Raw genomic sequence first — 27,503 nt, 5'->3', positions numbered from 1 at the left:
GTGCTTGGCAGCCATGAGAAGGCTGTTATTTGGTTTCTGGTTTTCTTTGTTGTTGCTGCCGTTGTGGTTGTTTGGTTGCCTTGTTATACATACTAGTAAAGAAGTGTTATTCTTTTTCCCATATCTTTTCCTGAAACCCCCCTAATTTCAAAGTTATAATAATTTGGAGGGAAGGGGGTCATATTTTCTATTTCAAAGGAGGTTCCCACCGTCCTTGGCAGACACCTGTCTTTCAAACGAAGACAAAAGGGGTTTCATTCTTATATTGTTACTTGTATAAAGGCACATGATCAGATGTTTATTTTGGAACTTTGTGGTCTGGCATACCCATCTGCTGGCCAGGCATCTGGGCATGTCAATCACAAAGCCCCTGTTTTCCTAAAATTGCATGTGTTGTTTTGAAAAGGTACATATGTTTAAAGGTTCACACAGTGGTCAACTTTGGTTCAGGCTCCATATAGGGCCTATCACATCACCCCCTGTGCATGGTATGAGGTGATATAGAATAACCCCAGGGTCCTGGCCTTAACCCATCTGGCTGCTGCAAAAATTAACTCTTTCCTGGCCAGAATCAGGACACTCCTTCAAAGCAAAAGTGTATGCTGAGATACATGCATATTCATGTATTTTATACATTATTCAAACATTCTTTCGAACTTTCTGATGTTTTGGGAACTACTTTGTTTGGCTTCTTCACACTCTGGCTTATCTGCATGACATCCTGTCTGTCAGGTCAATATATTTTATTTCTTCTTATGTCTCCATCCTGCTGTTTCACATCCTCTGATAAGGATTTAGTATGTCCTCCTTAAATTTAACATGGTATTTTCTAATTGTCCTCGGATGCTCTGTTTTGTGTCACGGTTATCACTTGGACAGGTTGGTCAGTGGATGGCCTTACACTGTTTTTAGCTACACGAAAGCCTTTTTTACATCTTATGTTTTGCTAAGATCTATAATACAATCCATTAATCACACTAGTATTTCCATAAGCGATACATAAATATTATATTAATTACACTACTATTTCTACGAGCAACACAGTGCATACTTAAGCTGATAGATTATATTATATTAACAAACAGCTAAAAAAAAGTTATAATTTATACTATTTCTAAATAGTTATAATCACTAACGACATACATAATCTAATACACAAATGTGAAAGACAATATTATCTGGTCATTTTTCACACATTTGACTGCACTTTCCACTCCTTGTTCCTGCAGTCTCAAGCCTAACAATTCCTGAAATTTTTACTAGAAAAATCATAAATGAGGGAAGTTGAAAATTCTTTAATGAAAATGAATGTGGAACATTGCAATGTATTTATGAATTTTCATTGTAATTTTGTATGTGTGTTTTATTTGATGTCCATTTTTGTACTTTGTATTCTTCCTCTCATTTTCTTCCAACAAAACTGAGAGAGACATTAAGATAAAAATACTCATTATTTTGTCTAATAAGTATATTTCATCCTTTCAATTTAATTGTTCAGTCTTTAGGTATAATTTACATTTTGTGTTTTGCTTTCATTTTTGCCATGTTTTATAACAGGAACAGGCTTCCTGGGTGTGTCAGTGTGATGACAATATGGTTCAAAAACTAGAAACAGATTTCAAGATGACTCTTCAGCAGCAGAGCACTCTAGAGCAGTGGGCGGCCTGGCTTGATAATGTAATGGTGCAAGCATTGAAACCATATGAAGGAAGACCCAGCTTTCCTAAAGCAGCACGGCAATTTCTTTTAAAATGGTCTTTCTACAGGTACTCTTCTAAATTATTTCAGCTATTTTATTATTTACTCAATACTATGCCATAATAATGTTGAAAAAAGTTATATCAGACAATAGTTCCCAAGAAATGTAGAGCTTCCCCCCCCCCAAAAGATCAGTGTTCTTAACATTAAACACAGTGATATGTGCATCGCAGCAGCAGATGAAATTGTCCTTGTATATTGTTTTAAAGGTCTTGTGCAAGTGTAACAAGGTTAGAATTTTATCCTGATTTGGAAACATGCTATGAAATATTTTTGATTGAATAGCTATACAATTTTAAAGCCAATGTTTTAATATTAGTTATTAAAATACCATGGGTTCTAATTTTATTATTAGGGACAATTTTTTTTATTGTGAAAAAAGAACAAGACAAATGTTCTATGTCATCTGCTACTGTATCAGTTATCATAGTAAAGCCTTTTTTTTTTCAAAATGGTGCATGATAGCATCTACTTTGTGAGAGTATCATATGGATGTTTTCATCCACAATCTGCATTTTTCTATTATAAGGTATACACAAACTTATCTAAATTTTACAAGTTTAAAAATCATACTAATTAAAACCTTTGAACTAGGAATGGGAGCACAAAAGACAATATTTTGAAAGACAACTTTTTTTAAAATTAATAACTTTAATACATTTTTGTTATTTAAAAATTTAACAAAGAACTTCCTTTTGCTAAGATCAGTTTTTACATGTGCTCACATATTAGTAATTGTGCATACAGCAAAAAAATCCCTTCCTGCCTTTTTGAAAATTTAGCTTCTAGTTGTGTAATATGGTCTCTAACCATGCTTTCAAAAAAGGGGAGAGACAAATAATTGTCTTTCCCAGACATTTCTTTCTGAAGACATCATAAATCAGATGGTTTTGAATAGCATTACTTTATTATTCTTGAAGTGTATATTCCATATGAATAAATTATTAAAGAATTTTGATATTTATTTCATATTTCCCCCCCCCCCCCCCATTTAAATAGCTCAATGGTGATTCGAGATTTAACCTTACGCAGTGCTGCTAGCTTTGGCTCTTTTCATCTGATCCGCTTGCTTTATGATGAGTACATGTTTTACTTAGTCGAACATCGTGTTGCTCAGGCAACAGGAGAAACACCTATCGCAGTTATGGGAGAGGTAAGATAATACACAAGAAAATGGATTGGTGAATTTAGCAATAAATTCAGATATGCATTTTCAGGTTTTTTTAACATTTACATGGACCTATGGGATATTTTTAAATAATATTTGTAATCTGTTGTAGATTGAGTTGCAAATACATCGGCATCTTCAAATTTGGGTTATATACCTTCATTCATGTTTCACACAAAATGAAATGAAAGTAGCACCAAAGTACTTGCAGGATTGGGACATGGCATAATTTCATGCCTATATTTCAATGTATTCTGTTTAAAATAAACAGAGCAAAGTATAAATTCAGAAACACCATGTCTTATATGTGTTTATGGTATTTGCAATCTGAAGTTTTCCTCACTCTTCTTTTTTTTTTTTTAGTAGCTCCCCTAACCTTTGATTTTGTGTAAGTTGATTAAGAATTCACATTATCTTAGGAGTTATCATCAAGGAATTGTACTTTTAAAGTTCTAGAAGATGGATGTGGACATACAATAGATAGTTCACTAGACTGAAGCTTGATGTTTTTTATACTTGATGATCATTATATAATGTTTAATCTTACTGATAAGTTGTAAGTCACCTTGCATGACTTGATATATAATTTTTTCCTCGGGATATATTAAAAAGTATAATTAAATATTATAAAAATATGTACATTTTCATAGAGATTGGAAGTCTTGTCTTAATTTGTAGTTTGATTAATCTAACGTGTAAAAAAAATACTTTCTGATTAGATACTTGAGCTCTGCCATTACATTTATAGCAAAGTATTGCAAAAGTATAATATTGCTACATTCTTGTTTTAGTGACATAGTATATGTTAAATGTAATGCTTGTGGTGTACTGTGGGACTTCCTAGAATGTTTTGGTAAACTTTAGACAGATATTACCTTAGTGAGAAAACATGTAATCTAAAGTTTTGAGAGATGAGAGGGGAACAGGGAAGTTGTAAACATTCATTAAATGCATGGCTTCTTGTGTTTCTCTGCATTTACTGACTAGCTGAAATAAAATGGGAAAGACTAAGGCTAGTTTGACAAACACTTGAAGCCTTTATGAACTGTCTTTACAGCTGAGAAAAACAGTTTCCTCCCCTCCCATCCCCTTAGATTTGTAGATTGATGCTGGCACAAGTACTCAGACAGTCCTGTGGTTAACTGGATCAGAGAATTAATCCTGTCCAAAATAATCCCTTGGGTTATTTTTATTGGGTTAGTTCTGTCATGTGGTTCTTTGCATGGCCATGTGGAAGACTTAAGGTGAAAGGATAGGTATGGGAAGGTGAAGAGGAAGTATATGTGTGGGAACCTGGAAAGATAGGACTGCTGCTGCTTATGCTGGTTTAGTGTTCACTGAAGTTTTATCTTTCTGTATTTCTGAAAAGGACTGAATCAGGTATGTTTATAAATATATTTATTTAAATATTGCACTCCTTTTATTTGAGATTAACTAATCAAATTATACTCTGCAGCTTCTCATTTAAGAGAATGGTAAAGGACTCAGACAAAGAGAGGGAGGAATAATAGCCATCAACCCTATTTTCAGTGGTGCTATTTATTTACCCTATGTATAGTTTTGCTACATTATAACTGCCTTTAGTGGCACACCATTTCAGAAGAACTTTTAAGCAAACTTTTGGTTAAAGCATTGCAGTTTAAAAGTGGACACCGGTCATATTTTCCAGCATTCTACATCAGAAATATCACACTCAAAGCAACAAAGGCCTTGACATGTCACCCTAAAAAATGCAGAAACATATGCTTAAGTTTATATCCTATTGTTTTAATTGCTGACAATATTTCATTTTAATTTCCTTAATATGGACACATATAATGGAATGGAAAATGAAATGGTATACTATGGATGTGACTGCAGTCAAATGCATGCACTTTCATACTAGCCACAAGCCATTAGACCATACTACTGGCTTTACCATAGATAATCTAAGGTCATGTTTGTGTAGGACTGTGTGCACACTTTTTATTGTTTATTTTGCAGTTTGGTGATTTAAATGCTATATCCCCTGGAAATATGGATAAAGGTAAGCACTCCCAAATGTATAATTTTATATAAAATTAAGCTGTCTCTTTGAGAAAAACAAGTTTTTATTTTTGAAAATATAGTTAAGTGGAATCGAAAGCTACATCATAATTTAAATTATGTGAATATTACTATTATATGGGTACAATATGCTATACATATAGTATATAATAAGGACTAGAATACTCTAGGGCCTAAATAGTTAAATTTTTTAAAATGTCTATTATTTACACAAGAAATTTTCAAAATTTAATTACATATTCTGGTGAGAGAGCTGAAGGGGATGGACAGCTGGAAGAAGGAAGATATGATTGGTTATTAACCTTTCCTGTGTTTTCATATTTTATGTTATGTTCAAAATGAAGGCCTTTCTATTCAGATTTTTTCCCTTTGTGATATTTTTTTCTTTTCTTTTCTTTTTTTCTTTTCTTTTTTGTGTTTGCAGATGAGGGCACTGAAGTTGAAAGTGAAATAGAAGAAGAGATGGATGAAAATGGAGAGCCACAAGCCAAGAGGGAGAAAACAGACTTAAACCAAGCATTTCAGGTGGGCTGCTTGCAGCAGCCAGTGCTTGAGAGTGGAATAGAGCAGAGCCTCCTGAACCCAATTCATAATGAGCACATTGTTACAAATACTCAGACTATCAGACAATGCAGTGCTTCTGGAAATACATATACTGCAGTCTAATATAGAAGTGCCCCTCAACTGCATTAGCCTTGTTGATGCTGGTCTTAATGGGGGAGGTAGGAGAATAGGTCTGAAAGGTGTCTTATCAAATTTTAGCTGTGCTGAACATTACCTTTTATTGGAATTGTGAAATAAAATGGGTGTATGCATTTTGTCAGATGTTTAAAAAAATTGCAAGCAAAATCATTTTACATTGGTTATTCAATATTGAGTTTTTGTAGTTTCAAGTGTCAATGAAGACTTTTGTCAAGCTTTTAATGTTAATGCTTTTTTCCTCTTAAAATTAAAATAACTTTTTTTCATAGTTTAAATATATTTTAATGTTAATTATTTGTCATAATGATTTCATATACATAGATTTTTAATTAGATGCAAAATATTAAAAGAAATACTTTCTTTGACATACCGGATGCAAACTCATTTGACAGTATATGCATCAAATTTGTTATAAAAGGTGCTTTTCATTGAACAGAAAGCACTATTTTCATGAAAGTGTGAACATTCAGGTGGTATTTTTATCATAATGTTGGAGGGTTGGGAAGATCTACTGTTTTCTTTATGTAAGGAAGGAGTGTTTTCACTGCATTTACAAATGCAGAATAAGTGATAGAATTGTAACAATGTGGTAATGTGTACACTGTAGGCACACCTAATTATCTGAACACATGTAAACAATACAAGCTTCCTTTAAAATCAACAGCTCTGGATTATATTTGCATCCCAATTCCTCTGGTTTTGAAGACCACTGATTCTATTTTGAGACCACTGCAAAGATACGTCTGGTTGTCAAATGGTACTGTAGTTAATAGAGACTAAACCACAATAGAAGTAACTTGTTTTTTTTTTAAAGTGTACATGCTACTTATGTTGAACTGGACATACAGGAAAACATTCCTTTTGGATGACTTTCTTCTACTCTAGGCCTGTTCCTACTAGTTTAATTTGCTGCTTTTATAAATGATAATTTATAGCATGTAAGAAATGTACCAACCTGCATCATTTTTTTTTTAAAATGTATTTCCTGATTAATAAAGTTAATTTAATTTTTTACAAAAACTTTCTAAGGTAGTGTAACTGGCACACCTCCCTTGTACTTATTCCCAACTGCATTACATTTTAATAGGTGGCTAGATGGATCATTGCTATTTAAGAATTTACATCAGGGATCATTGTACCTCGGCTATTACATGGTGCCTTAAACAGAAATGAAACTAAGAATTAGTATTTTTTGTTATTTTTAATAGCTCTTAAAATTTATTCAACAAGGTGTGCCTGTCACTTTCAAATTTCTTATGTATTAGGGGCAGGTTACATAGTCTTCAAAGAAATAAAGAGGGTTTTATTATTAAGTTATATTTATATTCCTCCTAAAATTGATGTTAAAAATATTTTTTCTTGTTTCTAGTTGAATTTCACTTTATTACAAATAAAATTTGCTTGAGAACTTGAAAAACAAAAGTAGTTTTAATGCCAACTTCAAATCTTGTTAAAGTAAATGGACTATAGTCATAAGCATGGTTATATATTTTAAGCTCTTGTCAGATTTTTAAAAAGTCAGACTAAATAAATAAGCAGGTATATAATGCAGCACATATTTTCAATTTGCATATGTGGTAGGGTGTCAGTCTGATGCTATGTTTTAATGATTATATTTTATAGTGATAGTTTATACAGTCCATAATAATTGACATTAAACATCTCTGATTTTTTTCTGATTATCTTAAGCATTTTCATTATTTTTAAAGCAGACATAAATTTGCGAAGCTAAAATATTGAAAATAATTCAATAAAAGCAAAAAAGTGAAAGAAATAATAGCAAAAGTAATTTTATAGAAAGGATTGCATTAAAAATGGAGTCTCTTGTTTTTTCTAGTGTGACTGTGGATGGATATTTTTTTAAAGTCATATATACCAAATGAGTGAATAGCATGTGACATGAACAGTGTATTTTTAGCAAAGAAATTTGTTGCTAGAGCTTTAAGATGTATCAAGAATGGTTATAGATCAACTAAGATGGCTTAATACTTTTTGGGGTACAAAATTATTTGTAAATTTCTTAGCAAAATTTGGAGGCAAGCCCATCCTGCTCCATTCTATGAAGGCACGATTCCTATTTATGTCTGTAGATGTTTTTTGTCTCAGCAAAAAGTGCAAATGAGGTTTGTATTAATTTCTCTCTAAATTCACCTGTGCACTGAATCCTCATAGGTTATGTTCTCCCAAATATCACTGCATTCTGCGTTTTTTCACTTAGGAATCAGCACCCTTCACCAAAAATCCTAAAAACTAACCTATGATAAATATTTACTCCCTTTTATTTTGCATTATAATATTTTTAAAAATAAAATATAGTTGAATATTCATAATTTTTCATTCTTAAAATAGGGTGCCCTATGCTGTACTGATAGTCCCTATTGCCTGGTTTCAAATTTTGTGTTGACAAACTTTAAATATTTTTTATTGGTAGAATGTTGGATTTGTTGCTGCTGAAAGAAAAGTATGGTTTTAACATGTAAATCTAGATTGCTAAGAAGAGGTGGGACCTCAACATCTTCTGAACAGTTAATCACTGTTCATGTATTGCAAAAAGAAAACAAAATATATGATTACAAAGATAGAATGCATATAATGGATTCTAATAGCAGTTAGCAAAACAAATTTAAATTATTCGTAATTCAGAAAACTGAATTAAGTTTGTATTTCTATGTTTATCAACTGATTGTTCTCTCAAATTTTTAAGTAATATTTTCCCCACTTTAACAATTATTTGAAATAATTAAGTTGTTGTAAGCTGCTGTGCTTTGCTTTTAAATTTACTGGAATTTAGATCAAACATACACACATGAAACAATTTAAAGACTTTTGATATTTGTTAATAGATGGGTATTGTTAATGATTTGAGCACAGAAATATGGATACCTCACTCCAAATTATGTAGTGTGTAGCATGTGGCTGAATTGCCACTCTGAAGCCTGTTTAACTCTTTAGAGCTCTAAAGAGCTGTAGCAAGCATTTACTGACTAGACACTACAAGATAAGGTCTCATATCATTTGTGGATTTTACCCAATCTTGATGTGAAATTAAAAATATATTTTAGAGTCGCTTCCCCCATTGGTACAAATTACTTAGTAAACACTGTGGCAGAATGGGAATGGGTGTTGTTGAATTACTTTTTCAAAATATGGGGCCCAATTTTCACTTTCATATTTCTCATTGTAAATCAGTTTTTTAAAAGTCCCCTCTTTTCAGTTATCTGCTTCTGTGTTTTATTATTTTACTGTAGCATGCTTTGTGCATCTTTTTTTTAATGTTCCGTTAAAAAAAATGGATCATATTGTTTACTTTCAAAATTATGATGTACAGCATTTCTGCCTTTAGTTCACAAATGTGTAAAATATTGTGCTGGTGTACTGTCACTGAGGAATGTATAGCTTTATAAAACATTTCAGTTTAAACTGAAGCATTTTTAAATGTCTGAAATACTGCTTCTGTTCAAAATATTTTCCATGGGGGAAGACCTGACCTGATATATTTGTGATTCTCACCAAATTATATCAGCATTGTTTAGAAAGACATTTATATTAGTTAGCACTACATTGCAATCTAGCTTACTTTACAGAGTGGTTTTACAAAATGAAATAACCTTTTATAGTCATGGGAAAAAAAAAGGTGAAAAATAAACTTTGTAAATAACGTATTTTTTGTACTTTGTGACAGTTATTTCAGAGTTTAAAACATTCTTTTGTCTCTGTAGAAAAGGAAAACTATCATGTCTGTGGTTTAAAAATAGGTCAATGAATGGTATTCTAGTATCTTTGCTACTTTGGTATTAAAAAAATAAAAAGCAGGAATAGAAGAATAAATACAAAGTACTTAGTTTTAGCCTTAGAAAATTAATGTAATGCCTTGCATTAACCCTTTGAGCATTGTGAGGATACACTTTTTAGGTAATTTAATTAGACCACTGAAAATATTCTATATATTTAAGTAACTGATTGTCCTGCAGATTTTTTTTTTTTTAATTTCTAGATTAAATATTTGCATGGTAAGCAGAAATGTTTTTGTTTCAAAAGGCTTAATAGATTTAGGTGAAATTATTCACTGCCACCAATATGTGCTGTATGGTGCAAAACTATTTCTGCTATTTTCTTTTCATAATTGCATAAATATCTGAAGAAATAAAATATTTGACTCTACAGTCATAGGTTGTTTAAGACTCCTTTACAATATGGATGTTTACAAAAAATATTTGTACTCTTTTGGAAATATCTTTAGGGTAATATTAAAATACTTTAATACTGTAAATTAAAATCTTCACAAATAAAACCAAAACTACTTAATTAACAAGAGAATTAATTTTACAGAACCCTTGGTATGTTTGCAATCAAATTGTCTGTAGTCTATCTGATAAATAGACAAAAAGGACATTGTATTCATATTACTTTTAGCAGTCAGTCACTGTGATATGAACTAATGGAAAGACAGTGGTACTAGATTCAGCTTCCTCTACAGGGATGCAGTTTGTATGACTTCTTGAACATAAGAATTTAGAAAGAAATAAAAACCAAACCCTAGAAATTGCACCTGCCTTCTGCTGTGCTGAAAAGTCCTTTGTTCTTACAAGTAATACTCGCCAGAACAAGGGAACAAGTTCAGAAGTGAGTTGAGAGTTTTTGAAAATTATAGATAGAAATACCACCTTACTTAGCTTTTCTACTGGTTGATGGCAGAAGAAATCAACAACAGTAGGCACAAATGTATTTTATTCAAATCTAGCTGAGTGAAAAAAAGTCTCATTACATTTAGTGGAATTACATCACTAATATAGTGCAAGTAAGTTGCAAAGATTTATAGTAAGTTAATGCAAATTCATGCATAATTATAATGCAATACTCAAAGGGGTTTAACAAACTTTTATTCATAATTTATTGTAAATGCTCCCCAGTTTGCCTGCCTTGAACATTGCTTCTAGTGATTTTAAATGTAAGCAGACCTAACTGCAGTTTACCCATTTTACTCAAGAGTAAAAGCCACTTACAAAGTGACTGCCTAGTTTTTGTTTGAGGAAAATATGCCTTAGTTTGATAATTTAAACTTTTGTGGTTTATTCTGATTTTTTTTTTTTCTTTTAAAAAAGAAACTCAGAAATTAAAATTTTGGGACTGGAAGCCCTGAGTAATTAAATTTTTTGTAAGAATTTTTCTTGTAAATTGATCTGTAAGCCTGAAACTCACCATAGAGAAAAAAGTCCATAACAAAACTATGAGCATCAAAATTACCCTCACTTAAATCAGAATGAGGGAAAGGCTCTTATGTTCTTAAGTGCTTCCTTGATCATGTTTCAAATGTCTTCAAGAATTTTCAGCACTGGGTGAACTTTAAAATAATAAATATTTTAAAATAATTAAGGCTGCAGAGGGATAATGTCCCTTGATTTGGGTTCAATAGGTATATTATCCATTATCTTTTGACTCGCTGATAAGAGGGTCTTTTTCTTTTAGTTTTTTTTTACACAAAGAATACTAAAGGGTTCTCAAATACATTGTTAAAGTGATTGTTCTGTATTTAAACATTAAATATCATATTGAAGATACCCAATAAACCAATTTAAATGCAACAAATAATATATAATTATGCACCAAAGCAAGTTTCTCATCCTCACTGAAAATTTGGATTTACAGTAATAACCAATGAGGCTATTGAATAAACTTTGAGTGCCTTTCAAACACTTAGGAAATTTTGCCTCAGGTGCTAAACTGTAATTAGGTTAATTCTAGAGTTTTCCAGTCAATAATTCTGTCGTCACTCAGGGCTTTCTTAGCTTCTAGAAAACTTACTTGGTTCCATTTATTTTCTACTGTATTTTTTAAGGTGCCATCCTTCAGATTTCACTTAGTAAGTGGCAGTTTACATTATTCAGTACCACGGGCACAGAAATGTAATAACACTAGGAGAAACTGAACTTTTGTTTTCCTATTTACTGCATACATAATGTAAATTAAGAAAGCAACTTTTTTGTAAAAGGTGCATGTGACATAATGTAGTTTTGCATTTTTTTAATTTTTTGAACACACTTTTAAATTATTTAAGGAAAACCTTTTTACAGAATAATTTGATAGGGTTTTTTGTATAATGTGTTTGATTTTGTAAATATGTATTTCCTGATGTGACTTTTTTTTTGTGAGAAATGCTAAATCTTTTAGTATATCATGTCCTCTCAAAATTGGAAGGAGCTGAATAATAGTTTGTGGGAAATTTGTATTGTGTACTGTACAATAACTAGAAAATTTTATAATTCTAAAAATATATATTAACTTCTAGTGTGTTGTTTTTAAAAATAATGGCTGGAACATGCAAAAGACAGTAGGATTTTTCTGAATATTTCAGACTTGAACTCAGGCTAGTTTTCTTGTGTTTTTCAAAATAAAATAGTGTATTGTCTTCTGAAATAAATAAATTTGTTTTCCTGTTACAAACATTTGACATTTGAATTGTTTTGGGGTTTCTATAATTAAATACTTTAGATTGCAATACTAATGAATTTGGAAGAAAAATTATTTCAACTTTATTTAAATCATAAATGGAAGTTTAGTTCAACCCCCCTGCAGTGCTATAATATAGTTCCCATAGCATACAATATGGCAGAAATGGTGGAAATTCAGGGATGCAAGTTATTGTAAGAAGACAACAGAATATGATGAGTTGCACTGAAACAGAGTAAAATTTAACGGGGTAGAAAATCCATCTGGATTTAGGTGAAATGTACTGCGTAGTAGCTTGCTAACATGAGTGAAATATGCTGTTTAGTCTGTTAACTCTGCTGTGCATGTAAAACTGTCCCAGCCAAGAAGCAAAGAATGCAATCTCCAAGGTGAAGAGCTAAGAGGGGCCCCTTGAACTCTGAAACTAAGGAAAAAAACCCCAACAAAGTTAAGTCTGCAAAAAAATGGACAAAGGTGTTGGAGTGTGTTTTAACTTTCCCCCCAGTTATGGTTACTCCCTGTCCCTCTCTTTTTGTAAAATGGTCCAGCCTTCCTTCTCCTCCCTCCTCCGTCTGCCTGTCATTCCTCCCTCCACCCAGTTCATTGTATTCCTGCTGAGTTATCCCCCCCCAGCCCCACCCCGGAGCCTGCCTGTCTCTCAGAGACCTCTCCCTTCCACCTAGAAAGTTCCATCCAGGGCTTCAAGTGATAATCTGGTCTCTGGGGTCCCCTCCCTCCCTCCTACCTCATTGGAAGTTTCCCCTGTGTGTCACTCCTGTTACCACCCCCAGGTGTTATCCCATTGGTTGGCTGCTGTTTCCTCCTCTTGTTACCACCCCCCTTTAACAAGCAGGGCACACTGTGCCCATCGTCTTTTGGAGCTTATCTTCCTTCGAGCCAATAAACTCGGAACACAGATACCCCCAGAAGGACGGCTCCTTGCTTTTTTCAGAGTCGCTCTGCATGTCTTTCAGTCTGGTGGCTTCGTCTTCCCCCTGGCCATACCTCGTGCCCACAGCGGCACATGAGAGTGGCCTTTGCTGCCGCAGTGCTAAAGGTTCTGGGCTAGCCAAGACTTGGTAACCTAGCAACAGCCCTGGTGGCTCAGCAGTAGAATTTTCACCTGCCACACAGGCGGCCTGGGTTCTAATCCCGGCAAAGCCACTAGTGCTAGCTGAGACTTGGGAAGGCACAGTGACACAAAGGGATTAGAGAATTCTCTGTACAAAGGGCCAACTGTAAATTGTAATGCAAAATCAGCAAAATGAATATGCATGAATCTAGTTTGAGATTCTATGTATATGTAAATTAGTACGGAATAATAAAAAGGATCGGGAATTCCTTCGTGCACCCAGTGCTGTAATAAAAACATACCGTCCCTACAAATCTTTATTGAAATTGTGGGGTCTTGATTTTCACCACAATTCATTTTGGTGGAGCCAGGTAGGAGGGCCCCTGTTTTCACGGGGATAGGGGGGGAGTGGACCTCCTTGGTGCACCCCGGGTGAAATGAACAGGGTCTATGCCTTTATTAATGTTCAGTTCTTTGTAAAAAAGATCAGCTAGGCAGGGGGCTTGACATGGAGCTCACTCCCACTGTTAGAGCTTTTCACGGTAGCCGAAGGGTGAGAAGGCGTGCAGAGTCTGTCCCTGGAGTCTCCCTGGTACACTGGTAGCTGGAGGTGAAGAGGTGTGTAGCCTGTATCTGAAGTCCCAGCAGACCGTCCTCTCTCCTTTCCTCCTGGCATACTGGTAGCCAAAGGGTGAGGGGATGTGCAGAGCCTGCTGCTGAAGTCCAGCAGCAGCTATCCCCTCTCCTTCCCTCCTAGTAACACCAGGAAGAGTTCCTACTTTGCTCCTGCTTCCCACAGCCCAGTCCAGTCTGGTCCTCTGCAGGGTATGGTGACAGGTCAAACACAGACTAGAGATGTGGTTCCCTCTTCCCCAACCAGCACACCCATCCAGCCCCCTCCACTGTGCTCAGCTTTCCATTTAGGGGTGTTTTCATCCCCAAAACCCCCTCCCATGATTCCACTGGTCTATTTTGCATCCCGGTCCTAGTGTGGGTGGGGTTGTAGGTGATTCCCAGGAGCAATTAGCTAATTAACATTTCAATGTCAGTACTTAGTTGAGCCAAGTGTCCCAGCAAGGCTGTTTTGTTCATAACATCGGGGATACTTCCCTGGAGGGGGCTCCGCTGTCTCAGCTTGCCACCTGCAGAGACAGACAAGGACCTGCTGGTGTGCGGATAAATGGTATGTATTGAGAGGGCCCTGGGGGGAGAGAGAGAGAGAGAGAGAGAGAGACAGGACTGCTGGTAAGCCACTCAAGAGATGTCTGAGTGCGCAGCCTCGTTCCTGTGCCTGCAGGCAGCCCAGTCGATAGGGCGGCTGGAGCGGAGACGGGTTCATTGTTTGATAGATCAACTGCGAGAGGCTCTGGTGGTGAGTCGAGTGAACCCAAAGTTTGTGTGCTTGTGGTGTCCGGACATTGTGTGGTTAATGTGTTTGTAGTCATGTGAGTGTGTGGTGTTTAAAGGGAGTGAACGAGCGAATGAGTGAGTGTACCCACATCGTGAGGGGAAGTGCTACTCCCATCTGAAGTGGCCGGGTGAAGCCCCCGGGGGGGAGGGGGGGGGATGGGGGTGGTGTTTGTGGCCGAGCTGCGGAGAAGTTTGGACTTGATCCCTCGGAGTTTGTGAACCCTGTGGATTATTGGATAGATAGAGGAGACCAACGAGTTAAATTGGAGGGGCTTTATCGGACTTCAGCTGGTAATATTGTAAGTCTGGACTGGGAGCAACCCGCCGTAGAGGATTTAGAAATCCCCAAAGTGCCAAACAGAATAGCCTGCCTCTGCAGGCAGTTCCCAGGGGCTTTTGGTGTATCGGGAGGCTGGCACCCTGAGTGGGTACTGTTGCAGTGCAGAGTTTGTGAAAGACGCTGGTATTGCTGCTCTAGTAGGCATCAGGGCATATGCCTCGCGCGTAAATTGAGGGTACCTGATCAGGCTAACTCAGAACCTGCGATCTTAAAGCTTGTGTGCAGAAAACCACATTTGATTGTTGCTGTCGAGGCAGGATGGGAATGAGAAGACTCACTCAGAAGGCTGCTGAGAGTAAAACTCTGATTTATTCAAAATACACTGCTCTTTTATACAGAGCTTCGCAAAGGCCAAATCCATTGGTTCTGAAGTGAAAACAACCTACACCATTGGTGCAGAGTGCTTGACGCACAGTGATAGAACTTAACTATAAACAATGTGAGAACAAGAGAGGTAAAGAATTATTTACATTCTCTCCAGCTCTTTCCCAGGCGTCTGCCTGGCTAGAAACTCTCAGTTTCTTTTCTTTGACTGAATCTGAGTCCCACATTTGATACCTGCCACCTGGTCTTGTGTGTGGGAGGAAAATTGGGAAAGGACTGTGAAGCTCTCTGAAGAGAGATTTGGGTGGAAACGAGATAGGACAAGGAGATGGAGGTAATGGGAACTAATCAGAGTAAAGAAGTTCCCCGGGCTAGCCCCTTGGGGTGCATCTTAGCCCACTGGAAAGAAGTCGCCAGTAGGAGCAGCTCGGAAAATAAAAAAGATTTAATTCAATATTACACATGCTGGTGGCTGTTATACAGGTTCGAGGATGGGGCAAAGTGACCACCTGTTGGAACTTTAGATGGTAATATCTTACTGCAGTTAATGTTGTTCTTAAGACGGGAAGTTAAATGGGATGAGGTTTCGTATGCTGATATATTTTTTGCTTTAAGAAATCACCCAGAATGGCAGAGGGACTGTGGGCTCAGAGCTCCTTCTGACCCACTGGTGTTAGCTCTTGAAAATGAAAACAAAGCAAAGAGAGGGCAAATCAAACGTTGTTCAGCATGCAGTTTAGGACAGCGATGTATGAGATCAGATAAAGTTTATCATGCTGAGGAGCAAGAACAAAATAGATGTCATCTGTTAAAAGCTCCTCCTAGGAGATGGAGGGATGAGAGGAATAAAGACGAGAAGGACTTCCCAAAAAAGAAAGGAGTCAGGTGGGGAAGGCACATCCACTCAGATCTATCACCCTCCTGACAGCCCAATTTCATCCAGAACTAGGAGGCAAGCAGTGTTACAGGCCCCTCTGCGAGAGGCAGTGGGACCAGAAGGGGAGAAACTAATGATTAAAGTGCCATTCACCACTCTTGACTTAAAAGCATCGGAGAGGATTGCTAGAAATTATTGTGTTGATACGATACTGCCAAACGTTTACAGTATGTTATCAAACAACACAATCCAGATTGGGCTGACATGCAGTTACTATTGGAGGCTTTTACTGAAACAGGGAAACAGCTAATCTTAAAAACAGCAGGAACTTTGGCAGAAGATTACTGCAAAAGCAAGCAGCTAGATGTAAAAGAGTATTTTGCCCTCCAAGACCCAAAATGGAATCCTAACATATCAGCAGAAGTAAAGAAATTAACCGATTATCAAGAGTGGATAGGAACAGGAGTGGAAAGAGCTATTCCAAAGACCCTAAAATGGTCGCCCCTATATTTCCTTAAGCAGGGGCCTTTCAAGACTCCATCCGAGTTTCTAGAGCGTTTAAGGGATGCAATGTGTCGCCATACATCGTTAGACCCGGGGTCTGAAATAGGGATAAACCAGCTAGTTAATTCATTTTTGGGACAGTCTGCTGGGGATAATAGGCGTAAACTTCAGAAAATCCGGGGGCCAGAAGGGAGAAACCTTGAAACCTTGCTCGAAGAGGCATGGAGAGTATTTAGCAACCAGGAAGAAGGATATAAACAGCGAATGAAAAAGTTGGTGGCATTGGTACAGGAGGAAAGGCAAGGGAGACGCAGGCAGGGACCACCCAGACAAGGCCCATCTCAGCTGGGCAGAAACCAGTGTGCAATCTGTAAAAGAACTGGTCACTGGAAAAACAAATGCCCAGAATGAAGACGAGGTGACCAAAAGGTGGTTGCACATGTACAAAACAACTTAGGAGACTGGGGGATTCTACCCCAGCGGATCCACTGATTATAACAATGAGGCTGGGGGAAGAAGGGAAAAAGGTGGAATTTTCAGTGGATACAGGGGCCACATATTCAGTTTTAAATAAAGCATTAATACCTGTGGAAAATGATTATGTTGTGGTGCGGGGAGCAACTGGCCAATCTGAGAAGGCATATCTTTGCAAACCTCTGAAGTATAATTTGGGAAAACAATGGGGTATTCACAAGTTTTTGTATATGCCCAACTATCCAAAGGCACTTTTAGGGAGAGACTTGTTAGAGCAGTTACAAGCAACCATTATGTTCAAAAATGGGGAGGTTACTCTGGAGGTAAATGATCAAAAGTATATAGAGGTGTTAAGTTTAACATTAACAGGCATTGAGAATAAGGAAGAAATTAGTGAAGAGATATTAAGTCAGGTATTTCCTGGGGTATGGGCCTCTGATGTACCAGGGAGGGTGAAAAATGCCTCCCCCATAGTAATTAGGTTTAAGGAAGGGGCACAACCAGTAAAAATTAAGCAGTATTCCCTGAAAAAAGACGACAGGGAAGGAATCAGACCAATAATTGAGAACCTTCTGTGGTTAGGGCAATTGAAGGAATGCCAATCTGATTTCAATACCCCCATTCTACCTGTCCAGAAACCTGATGGATCATATCGGATAGTACAGGATTTGAGGGCTGTCAATAAGATAACAGAAGACTTATATCCTGTGGTAGCAAATCCATACACCCTACTGACTTGTTTAACACCTGAGTTTACCTGGTTTACTGTTTTAGATCTGAAAGATGCCTTCTTTTGCCTCCCTATCCACGAAACCAGACAGAAAATTTTTGCATTCGAATGGGAAAGCCCTAAAAGTGGGTGTAAAACCCAGCTTACATGGTTGGTGTTAACCCAAGGATTCAAAAATTCCCCCACTCTGTTTGGGGAACAACTTGCAAAAGATCTAGAGTCCTGGGAAGCCCCACAGGAAGAAGGAAGGCTATTGCAGTATGTGGACAATCTTCTAATAGCCACTAGGACGAGGGAAGCATGTGTGGCCTGGACGGTAAGCCTTTTGAATTTCCTAGGGCTCCAAGGATACAAGGTATCAAAGAAAAAGTTACAGGTGGTGAAGCAGACAGTAATCTACCTGGGGTACGAGGTCAGTGCTGGGCAGTGGAATTTAGGGCAGGCTCGCAAAGAAGCAATATGCCAGACCCCAAAACCTCAGACTGTTGCCGTGTGGGACCGGCCCCAGGCGGGCGCCAGCGGAAGCGCGGGGGGAGGAGGGGAGAGGCGGAACGCCGCTTTCCCCTTCGGCTCTGCGTGGCTCAGTTCTAGCGTGGGAACAGACAGATGCAACACGGGTATCGAGTGCAGACACGAGTTTATTGTGGGTGCCTGTTCTCGAGCCCCCGGGGCACCGGCTGGGGATCCGTTATACCCCCAAGCTGGGGGAGGGGGGGAAACAGGAACCGCGGCCAATGGGGAGAGGACAGGGGACAGGGGAAGCCCGGAGACCCCGGGGAGGCAGGAATGGCGATGGGAAAGGCGGGGGGGGGGGGGGGAAGAAGCAAAATTACAAACTCTCCACATCAGACCATAAAGGAACTTCGAACCTTCCTAGGCATGGCAGGGTGGTGCTGCCTGTGCATTTATAATTATGGACTGCTTGTCAAACCTCTCTATGCTCCTATTGCCAATGGAAACAGAGATCTCCAGTGGACAAAAGAAGCCACAAAGGCCTTTCACCAGCTAAAGAGTGCCCTCATGTCAGCTCCAGCTTTGGGACTTCCAGATGTAAGTAAACCATTCTTTCTATTTTCCCATGAAAAACAAGGAATTGCCCTGGGGATATTGGCTCAGGACTTGGGTCTCTACCAGAGGGCAATTGCTTACTTTTTCAAGCAACTAGATACAACAGCTAAGAGATAGCCAGGTTGCCTCACAGCTGTAGCAGCAGTCATGTTGAATATTCAAGAAGCACGCAAGTTTACCCTGGGACAAAAAATGACTGTGCTAGTGTCCCACACAGTGTCCACAGTACTGGAAGTAAAGGGCGGCCACTGGCTCTCACCACAGAGGTTCCCAAAGTACCAGGCCATCATGGTAGAACAAGATGATATAGAGATAGTGGTAACTAACATTGTCAACCCAGCTTCTTTTCTCAGTAGAAATCAAGGAGAAGCAGTACACCACGACTGCCTGGAGACTATTGAAGCTACTTACTCCAGTCTCTCAGGCTTAAAGGACAGTCCTTTGGGTGATGCAGAGGCCTGGTTCACTGATGGGAGCAGCTACGTTGCCAGTGGAAAGAGACATGCTGAATATGCAGTCACTACCTGCAGAGAGGTAATAAAATTTGGACCCTTACCAACAGGCACCTCTGCACAGAAGGCTGAGATAATCGCACTGACCCGTGCTTAGGAAATGGCCAAAGGGAAGAAAATAAACATTTACACAGACTCGAGGTATGCATTCAAAGTTGTGCATGCGCATGGAGCCATTTGGAAAGAAAGGGGACTGTTGCCTTCACAAGGGAAAAACATTAAACATGCACGAGAGATAATTTGTCTGCTGGAAGCAGTTCAGCTGCCCGAAAAGGAAGCAATTATGCATATTAAGGCACACCAGAAAGTGAACTCAGAATTGGAGGAAGGAAATGAGCTGGCGGATAGAGAGGCAAAAGAAGCAGCAAAAGGTGAGGTAAATACTGAAGGAGCTCTGATCCCAGATGGGCAAATTTCCCTTGAAGGTAAGCAAGAATATAATAAGAAAGACAGGAAACTAATCAAGGATCAAAAAGGGAAATATGACCACAAGGGGTGGGCCACCATTGAAGGGAAGCTGGTAATCCCTTCCCACTTCTTGTGGTCACTAGAAAGGGAGGAGCATCAGAAAACACACTGGGAGGTAGATGCCCTGAACACCTATTTGATTGAAAGGATCATTGCCAGGAATCTATATGCCACTATTATTCAGGTGACCCGACAATGTGATCTTTGCCTCCAGACTAAACCCAAGAATATCCCCAGACCAAAACTTAGTCAGATTGGGAGGGGCCATGGACCTGGACAGCAGTGACAAATTGACTTTTCAGAACTCCCAAGGAAAGGGGGGTATAAGTATTTACTAGTGTTGATGGATACATTTTCAGGGTGGCCAGAGGCATTCCCCACCAGAACTGTCAAAGCTCGAGAAGTGACCGGGGTATTATTACAAGAAATAATACCATGTTTCGGAGTTCCAGCAGCAATATCCTCAGATAGAGGATCACATTTCGTTTCCAGAATAGTGCAACAAATTAGTAGCCACTTGAGCATAGATTGGGAACTACATACTCCATACCGCCCCCAACTGAGCAGCCAGGTGGAGAAAATGAATCGTCTGATTAAACAACAAATTGTAAGGCTGGGGCAGGAAGTTAATCTACCCTGGCCCCAAGCTCTTCCACTAGCACTGTTGCGGATTTGAACTAAACCTAGAGCTAAAGAAAAGCTGAGTCACTTTGAAATGCTTTATGGAAGGCCATATGGAACACAAAAGGGGATGTCCACCCACATTGGGGAGGTAACATTGGCCACCTATTTGGTGGCTTTAAGTAAACAGCTCAGAGAAATTGAAACACATGTGGCTGGAACTCAGAGCAGGGAATTAGATGGACAAGTACATAACAAACAACCTGGGGACTATGTATATATTAAGTCTTTTACAGAAAAGACCTTGAAACCACAATGGGAGGGACCATTCCAGGTGCTTCTTACCACCTTCACCGTGATCAAGGTCAAGGAGCAGAATGCCTGGATCCATTACTCTAGAGTGAAGAAAGCCCCAGAAGCCGCTTGGAAAGTGACACCAGGAGACAAAGGACTGAAACTAAAACTTACCTGGGCAAAATGGGCATATTGCAGCCGGGGGTAGCTTGTAATTTCATTTACAGAGCTCTCAGCTGTATACAAGCACAGTTATGGATGCAGGCAACAGCAGCTCTGATCATACGGGAAGGAAGTGAAAGTGAATTTCCAGCTGAAATCGGAAAGATTGTCTGGGATGACAAGATTGATTTAGAAAGAAAGTTTCAGTCCTGGTGGACGATGGTAAATTTTACCTGTGATCCTGCTTCTAATGTGGCCACTGCCTTTGTGCTTACTATACGTAATGCCACTGTTTATGTGATCCACCCCATAATCGCACTAGGATTAAATCATAAAAAAACAGTGCTCTACCCCTCAGAACATAGAGTATGGGCACAAAAGGTGAATAAAAAGTGTCAAACAGTAAACTTAGAATCTTGTGTTACCATGGAACAACTAGGATTCATTTGTGAAGGCAATAGCATTAATGCTCAAGATGTGTGTCTCGACGCTGAACAAAGTATTTGCCACTTTGAAATCCATCCAGTCACTGATCAGAAAACTGTGCTTGTATATACTGGTAAAGCTTGTGTATGCTTGAGAACTGCTTGTGATATTGTAAAAATCGATAACAGTGATTATATTTTGTCTACTAGAAATCATTCCAATTTTTGTATTTGCAATTTTGTTAAGATTATTGGGTGTGATTTTTCATATTTGGCCCCAGTGACATCCTACCAGCTGATTAAAACCAATTACAAAATGTATCATAAACTATCACCCACTCCTATTGGAATGGACCTCACATTAGTAAAATAATTGACTGAACACCAAGACCTATTAGAGATTTTGAAGAAAATCCAAAAAAGCAGAAAAAAAACCCTAGTTACTGTTCATCATGATACCAAAGAAATAACCAGAATTCTGCAAAGGATAAAACAGTATGCAGATCATCACTGGTGGGATGTAAGCTTTGGATGGTCACCAACTGCAAATGGAATTTTTAATAAGTTGTGTCACCCCATTTTAGTTTTATTGATATTAGTTGGAGTAAGTTTAGAATTATCCTTCATATTGCTAATTTGGAATTGGAGAGTACTACAGCGAATAGCTGTGTTAACCTCCTTATCAAATGTACGTGGTAAAGCATTAAGGGACACATATTATTGTAGTGATTTGCATTAAGTAAAGGAATTTACTTATATGTAGGAAAGGGGGGGAATGAAACAGAGTAAAATTTAAAGGGGTAGAAAATCCATCTGGATTTAGGTGAAATGTACTGCGTAGTAGCTTGCTAACATGAGTGAAATATGCTGTTTAGTCTGTTAACTCTGCTGTGCTTGTAAAACTGTCCCAGCCAAGGAGCAAAGAAAGCAATCTCCAAGGTGAAGAGCTAAGAGGGGCCCCTTGAACTCTGAAACTAAGGAAAAAAAAAAACAAAACCAACAAAGTTAAGTCTGCAAAAAAATGGACAAAGGGATTAGAGAATTCTCTGTACAAAGGGCCAACTGTAAATTGTAATGCAAAATCAGCAGAATGAATATGCATGAATCTATTTTGAGATTCTATGTATATGTAAATTAGTACGGGATAATAAAAAGGATTGGGAATCCCCAAGGGTTGCGCATGCGCTTTAAAGGGAAATCCCTTCGAGCACACAGTGTTGTAATAAAAACATACTGTCCCTACAAATCTTTATTGGAATTGTGGGGTCTTGATTTTCACCACAATTCAGCACCTCAAAATACCATTTTTATTACTTCTGCAAGGTGATTTTTCTGCACAGTGTTGATATTACCAAGCAAGTCACATTCCATATCATGCTATTTAAAATGTATTTAATTTGCCTCACCTCAGGCAATAACTTCTAATGTGTAAAAACACATATAGTTCACAACAATCTAAACTGCGCCAAAAGCCATGACAAATATAAAGCCAATTATTATTCCACAAAAGAACCAAGACACTCATACTGAATGTTTTACCTTTCATATTTTTCAGATTCTGTGCTGCCTTGGTGTGTAGTTCTGAGCTTCATATTAAGTGTTAGTAAGTTCTCTTCACCGGGTGGGTAAACAAAACAATCCTTTTCCAGCTTGAGATCCAAGGACAACTGTTACAAGCTTCAGGCCCAAAAGGCATAAACAATAGTGAACTGAAGAGAGCAAACGATGATGGGACTTCATAACCTGAAGCTGTAATTGGACAATTAACCCCAATATGTAAATGGACCAAAATCTATAAAAGTGTGAAACCTCATGACTGATCATCCCTTTTGTGACTATTGGTCCATCTTGGGTGTAGCCCTGGTGAGGGTCTTTGTCTTGGTTTGAAAAGACAGGAGTCTGTGAAGGAAGGCAAGAGCTTCTTGTGAAATGGAAAAGGTGAACCCCCTCCCTCCAAATTACTACAATTTCAAAATTAAAAGGCTCTCAGGCAAAGATATGGGAATGGGAATAGCAGTTCTTTACTAGGAAAAAAAACTAAATTAAAAAAAATGTAATTAGTACAAACAAAACTAGTGATAGAGTCAGAAACCTGACACCCAGAGGAGTCAGGGTGTTGGTAATAGTCTAGTTAAATGGTGGCTGCTCCTCCTGGAGTGGCAGATGAAATGCTGCTGAAGGGTGTCATGTTTTCTGAAGGTCTGGTGATAGAGTAGATGGGTCTGGTCTTCCTCGGGGGACCCAGCAGGGAAGAAGCTGCTCCTCTGGGAATCCAGCAGAGAAGAAGCTGCTCTTATGTCCTTAAAAATGCTGATTTTATGCAGGTAGGGAATGCTTGGCTCCTCCCTCTGGGTGGAGCATCTCACAATGGGATGATGTAACTTTACCAGTCATGCAGTGAGTCATTCAATGGCCCATTACCAGAAGATATCTCACCAGAGGGAGACATTGTTCTTGGAAGAGATAAGAAAACTGCCTAACTTAACAGAAGATACCTGCCCCACCTCCAACAGATGGCAAATAAAATACATGCTTATTTTACAAGCCAGGACAGTCTTGTACTGCCCAAGGTGTATCCATTAAGCTTGGGAAGTCCTTAAAGCTTCTTAAGGTGTTGTAGTAGTTCTGTTAGAGGAACAAGAAAACAAGTGGATCATGACAGGCGTTTATTGAATTATTGCATGATATAGGTTGAAAGCGACATTTGGAGGACTTTAATCACAGAATCACAGAATCACTAGGTTGGAAGAGACCATAAGATCATCAAGTCCAACCCCTTCCCTAACACTTCAACTAAACCATGGCACTGAGTGCCATATCCAGTCTTTTTTTACACACATCCAGGGATGGTGACTCCACTACCTCCCTGGGCAGACTGTTCCATAACTATATAATTTTTTCCATGAAAAACTTTTTCATAATATCCAACCTATATTTCCCTTGACACAGCTTGAGACTGTGTCCTCTGGTTCTGTCAGTTGCTGCCTGGTAAAAGAGACCAACCCACACCTGACTACAACCACCTTTCAGGTAGTCCAATCCACCCCACTCCCTGAGCATGGCCTCTGTTTGTGTTTGACATCTTTATGGGGAAAAAGATTCCTAATACCTAAGTGGAATTTTCCATGTTTCAGCTTAGGCCCATTGCCTCTTGTCATTCCTTCTCTTTTGATAACTAAATGATCCCAGCTTTCAGCCTCCTCTTTTATGCCACATGCTCCAGCCCCCTGACCCATCTTGGTGGCCCTCTTCTGGGCTCACTCCAGTAGGTCAAGTCTTTCTTGCACTGGAGAGCCCAAAAGTGGACACGGGACTCCAATTGTAGTGTCATCAGTATTGAATAGAGGGGGGAAAATAGCACTTTTCTTAACCTTCTGCTTTCATTACTGCTAATACATCCTAGGACACAGTTGGCCTTGACCACAAAGACACACTGTTGGCTCATATACTAATTGTCCACCAGGATCCCAGTGCTACCTAACAAGTTCTATTTCTTTAAAAAGGAGTCTATGCATCAGGGGAAAAAGATGTTGGAAAATTCTTTTAACTTTAGCACAATAGTGCATGACCCCTATATCCGTGGTTAATGCTTAATTTTGCACCATACAGTGCTTAGCACTGATGCCTAAACAGGCTACCAAGAACAGAGTTATATACTAAGTCAGTACAGATTCTGGACAATATGAAAGCTAAAACTTAAGACATCATTTCCCCCCTAGAGAGGCTTGACAAGGCCTCTACCTTGTCGACTCTCTATTCTGAATATCTACTAATAATAGATATTTAATAATAGATAAATATCTAGCAACAGTAAATATCTAACCATAGTACAATTCTAACAGTAATAAATATCTGAAAATAGTAATGTTTTGCACAGTCAGATATGATGCAAAGAAGAATAATGATTATTATGAACAGTTCTTTAGGCACAGAAGAGGAATAATTTAAAACATATTTTCGTGTGCATCAGTCTTTTTTTTTTCAGTTGTTTCAGGATCAGAAGCCTTGTTAACTCTGGGGCAGTGAATCCAGGGTCCTTTGCCAGCAACTTTGAATGCAGTGAGGGTACTCAACAAGACTTGGAACAGTCCTCTCCACTTGGTTTGTAGAGGACCACTGTCCTACCACGTAACATAGACCCAGTCTCCAGGTTGGAATGGATGTGCGGGTGTGTCTAGTCCTATGGGTCTGGATAGCACGATGTAATTCTGGAGCTCCTTCAAAGTGGAACCTAAAGCCATTAGATATCTCTGTAAATCAAGTTTCCCCTTCATGTGAATTTCACCTGGAATATGCAGAATCTGATATGGCCTGCCAGACAGTATTTCATATTTCATGTTATCCCTCCACCTTGGTTGTATGTGGATTCTCAGTAAAGCTATAGGCAAGGCTTGAACCCATGCTATGGATGTTTCTTGAGAAATTCTACTAATCTGTTTTAAGGGTTCCATTCATATGTTCAACTTTACCACTCGCTTGGGGTCTATAAGGTGTGTGCAGATCTCAAGTAATTTCCAAAATCTGGCTAACTTCTTTAACCACTGATGCAACTAAGTGTGGTCCTCTATCTGATCATATCCCCAAGGGAACCCCAAACCTCAGAATTATATGATTGAGCAAAACTTTCACCACTTCCTTGGCTATGTTAGTGTGACAGGGGTAAGCTTCCAGCCATCCACTGAAGGTGTCAACTAATACCAGTATGTACTGGTACCCCTCTTTGCATGGTAACTTCGCAAAATCTATTAGCCAGTTATCTCCAGGAAGATCCCCTGCATTTGTTACTCCTAACACAATTCTTCTCCTCGTATCAGGGTTGTTTTTACAGCAGATTTCACTTTTGCTCACTACTGATTTGTGAGTTTGCGGGCCCCAAGTTGGGCAACTCCCAGGGGGGCTCCCCTGGCAGGGGAAACCCTCCTGGAGCAGTTCTGTGTCAGGAACGAGAGATGCATTGGACTTTTTCAGTCTTCAGCTTCTGTTTATTGTTATCTTATCAAAACTTCAGCACACTCTCTGTGCCCAGACCTTGCATGCGTGAAAACAGCATAAAAATGGCCAACAACCTTGTGCTGCAAGGTCTTTTTAAGTCTAATCAAAAACTAAACTACCCAGTTAAGAAGTGTCACCTAAATTATTTTCCTTTCTAACCCAATAACTGACCCCTAAAGACCCGCAATGCAGATTTTTCTACCCAATTACAAGATACCACCTAAACCCAAGAGGAAAGAGGAAGAAGAAGAGAGAAAAAAGGAATTTGAGACAACACCCTATATCCTCCATCTTGAACCCATCTATAACATACTAAAAATCCTAAAACCTAAATTTCTCACCCATGTGACATACTACACTACTCTTTACAATCTCTACAATCTATTTCACACTTTTGTGGTTTCTAGTTTACCTTGACGCTTTGGAAGTTTTCTCCATGAATGAGGGTCAAAGTCAGTGTTTTCCTGGGAGTCAGAGCACCCCAGGGCAGACAGGGGGATTGTCGGAACTCAAAATGTCCCTCAGACATTTTCAGAGGTTCCAGGCCTTGGTCAAAAGCATTTTAGACCCTGGCAAGCAGCTGAAAACAGCTGTGATTTTGAGTTTGAACCATGGAATGAATTACCAACTTTGAAGGTGGAACAAGCGGTCACAGAGAGTTAGATGGTATAGTAAAAGTAGTCACAAATTAGAGGGGAAAATTTTTTAGTATTGTACAAGGGGGTTTTAACACCTGTACAGGGGGGTTTTACTTTGTACATGGGGGTCAGGAGTTCTAAGATGGAGGAAAGTGGGCCTGATCCTGTTCTTCCTCCTTCTTCTTCCTTACCTCCATGTTCTTGGTGATGTTGGCACTCACAGATTGGTTTAGAGTAGAAGAGCACATTGTAACATAGATAGTAGGTATTGGGGAAAATCTGTAAACATATAATACGTAATATATCATATAAAAGATAGCAGCAGCCTTGGGCGGGGAGAGAGACGACGGAGACACCGGACAGTGAGGGTGTCAGGAGAGTGTGTGTCTCTGCCTGGGCCGCTGACCAAAGCAGCCGCAGCGGGCGAAGACAATCTTTTAGATAGCTAGCAATAAACTGCCTTGAGACCGA

At 38.6% G+C, this 27,503-nt stretch overlaps 1 protein-coding gene and 1 long non-coding RNA gene across 8 annotated transcripts in view; both read left to right on the top strand.

The window, feature by feature from the left end:
* The window catches only part of LOC116806853 (transcription factor RFX3), a 259,764-nt gene extending 247,647 nt beyond the window's left edge, over window positions 1-12,117 (top strand). For 6 of the 7 annotated variants that reach the window (XM_072923087.1, XM_072923084.1, XM_072923083.1 and 3 more), the window contains 4 exons: window positions 1,558-1,766; window positions 2,758-2,911; window positions 4,910-4,952; window positions 5,397-12,117. In XM_072923087.1, the coding sequence (XP_072779188.1) occupies window positions 1,558-1,766; window positions 2,758-2,911; window positions 4,910-4,952; window positions 5,397-5,638 (648 nt within the window). In that variant the 3' untranslated portion in view covers window positions 5,639-12,117. Of the gene's footprint in view, window positions 1-1,557; window positions 1,767-2,757; window positions 2,921-4,909; window positions 4,953-5,396 lie in introns of those variants that run through there. The other variant, XM_072923086.1, reaches the window with a different exon arrangement.
* A 2,347-nt stretch (window positions 12,118-14,464) lies between these two features.
* LOC140682097 (uncharacterized) lies at window positions 14,465-22,652 on the top strand. The gene is made up of 2 exons (XR_012053345.1): window positions 14,465-14,565; window positions 20,808-22,652. It is a non-coding gene; the product is annotated as an uncharacterized lncRNA (long non-coding RNA).
* The last annotated feature ends 4,851 nt before the right edge of the window (window positions 22,653-27,503 follow it).

This window comes from Taeniopygia guttata, chromosome W (genome assembly GCF_048771995.1).
Source record: "Taeniopygia guttata chromosome W, bTaeGut7.mat, whole genome shotgun sequence".
Lineage (NCBI taxonomy): Eukaryota > Metazoa > Chordata > Aves > Passeriformes > Estrildidae > Taeniopygia > Taeniopygia guttata.
This window is presented reverse-complemented; position numbering and strand designations above follow the sequence as displayed.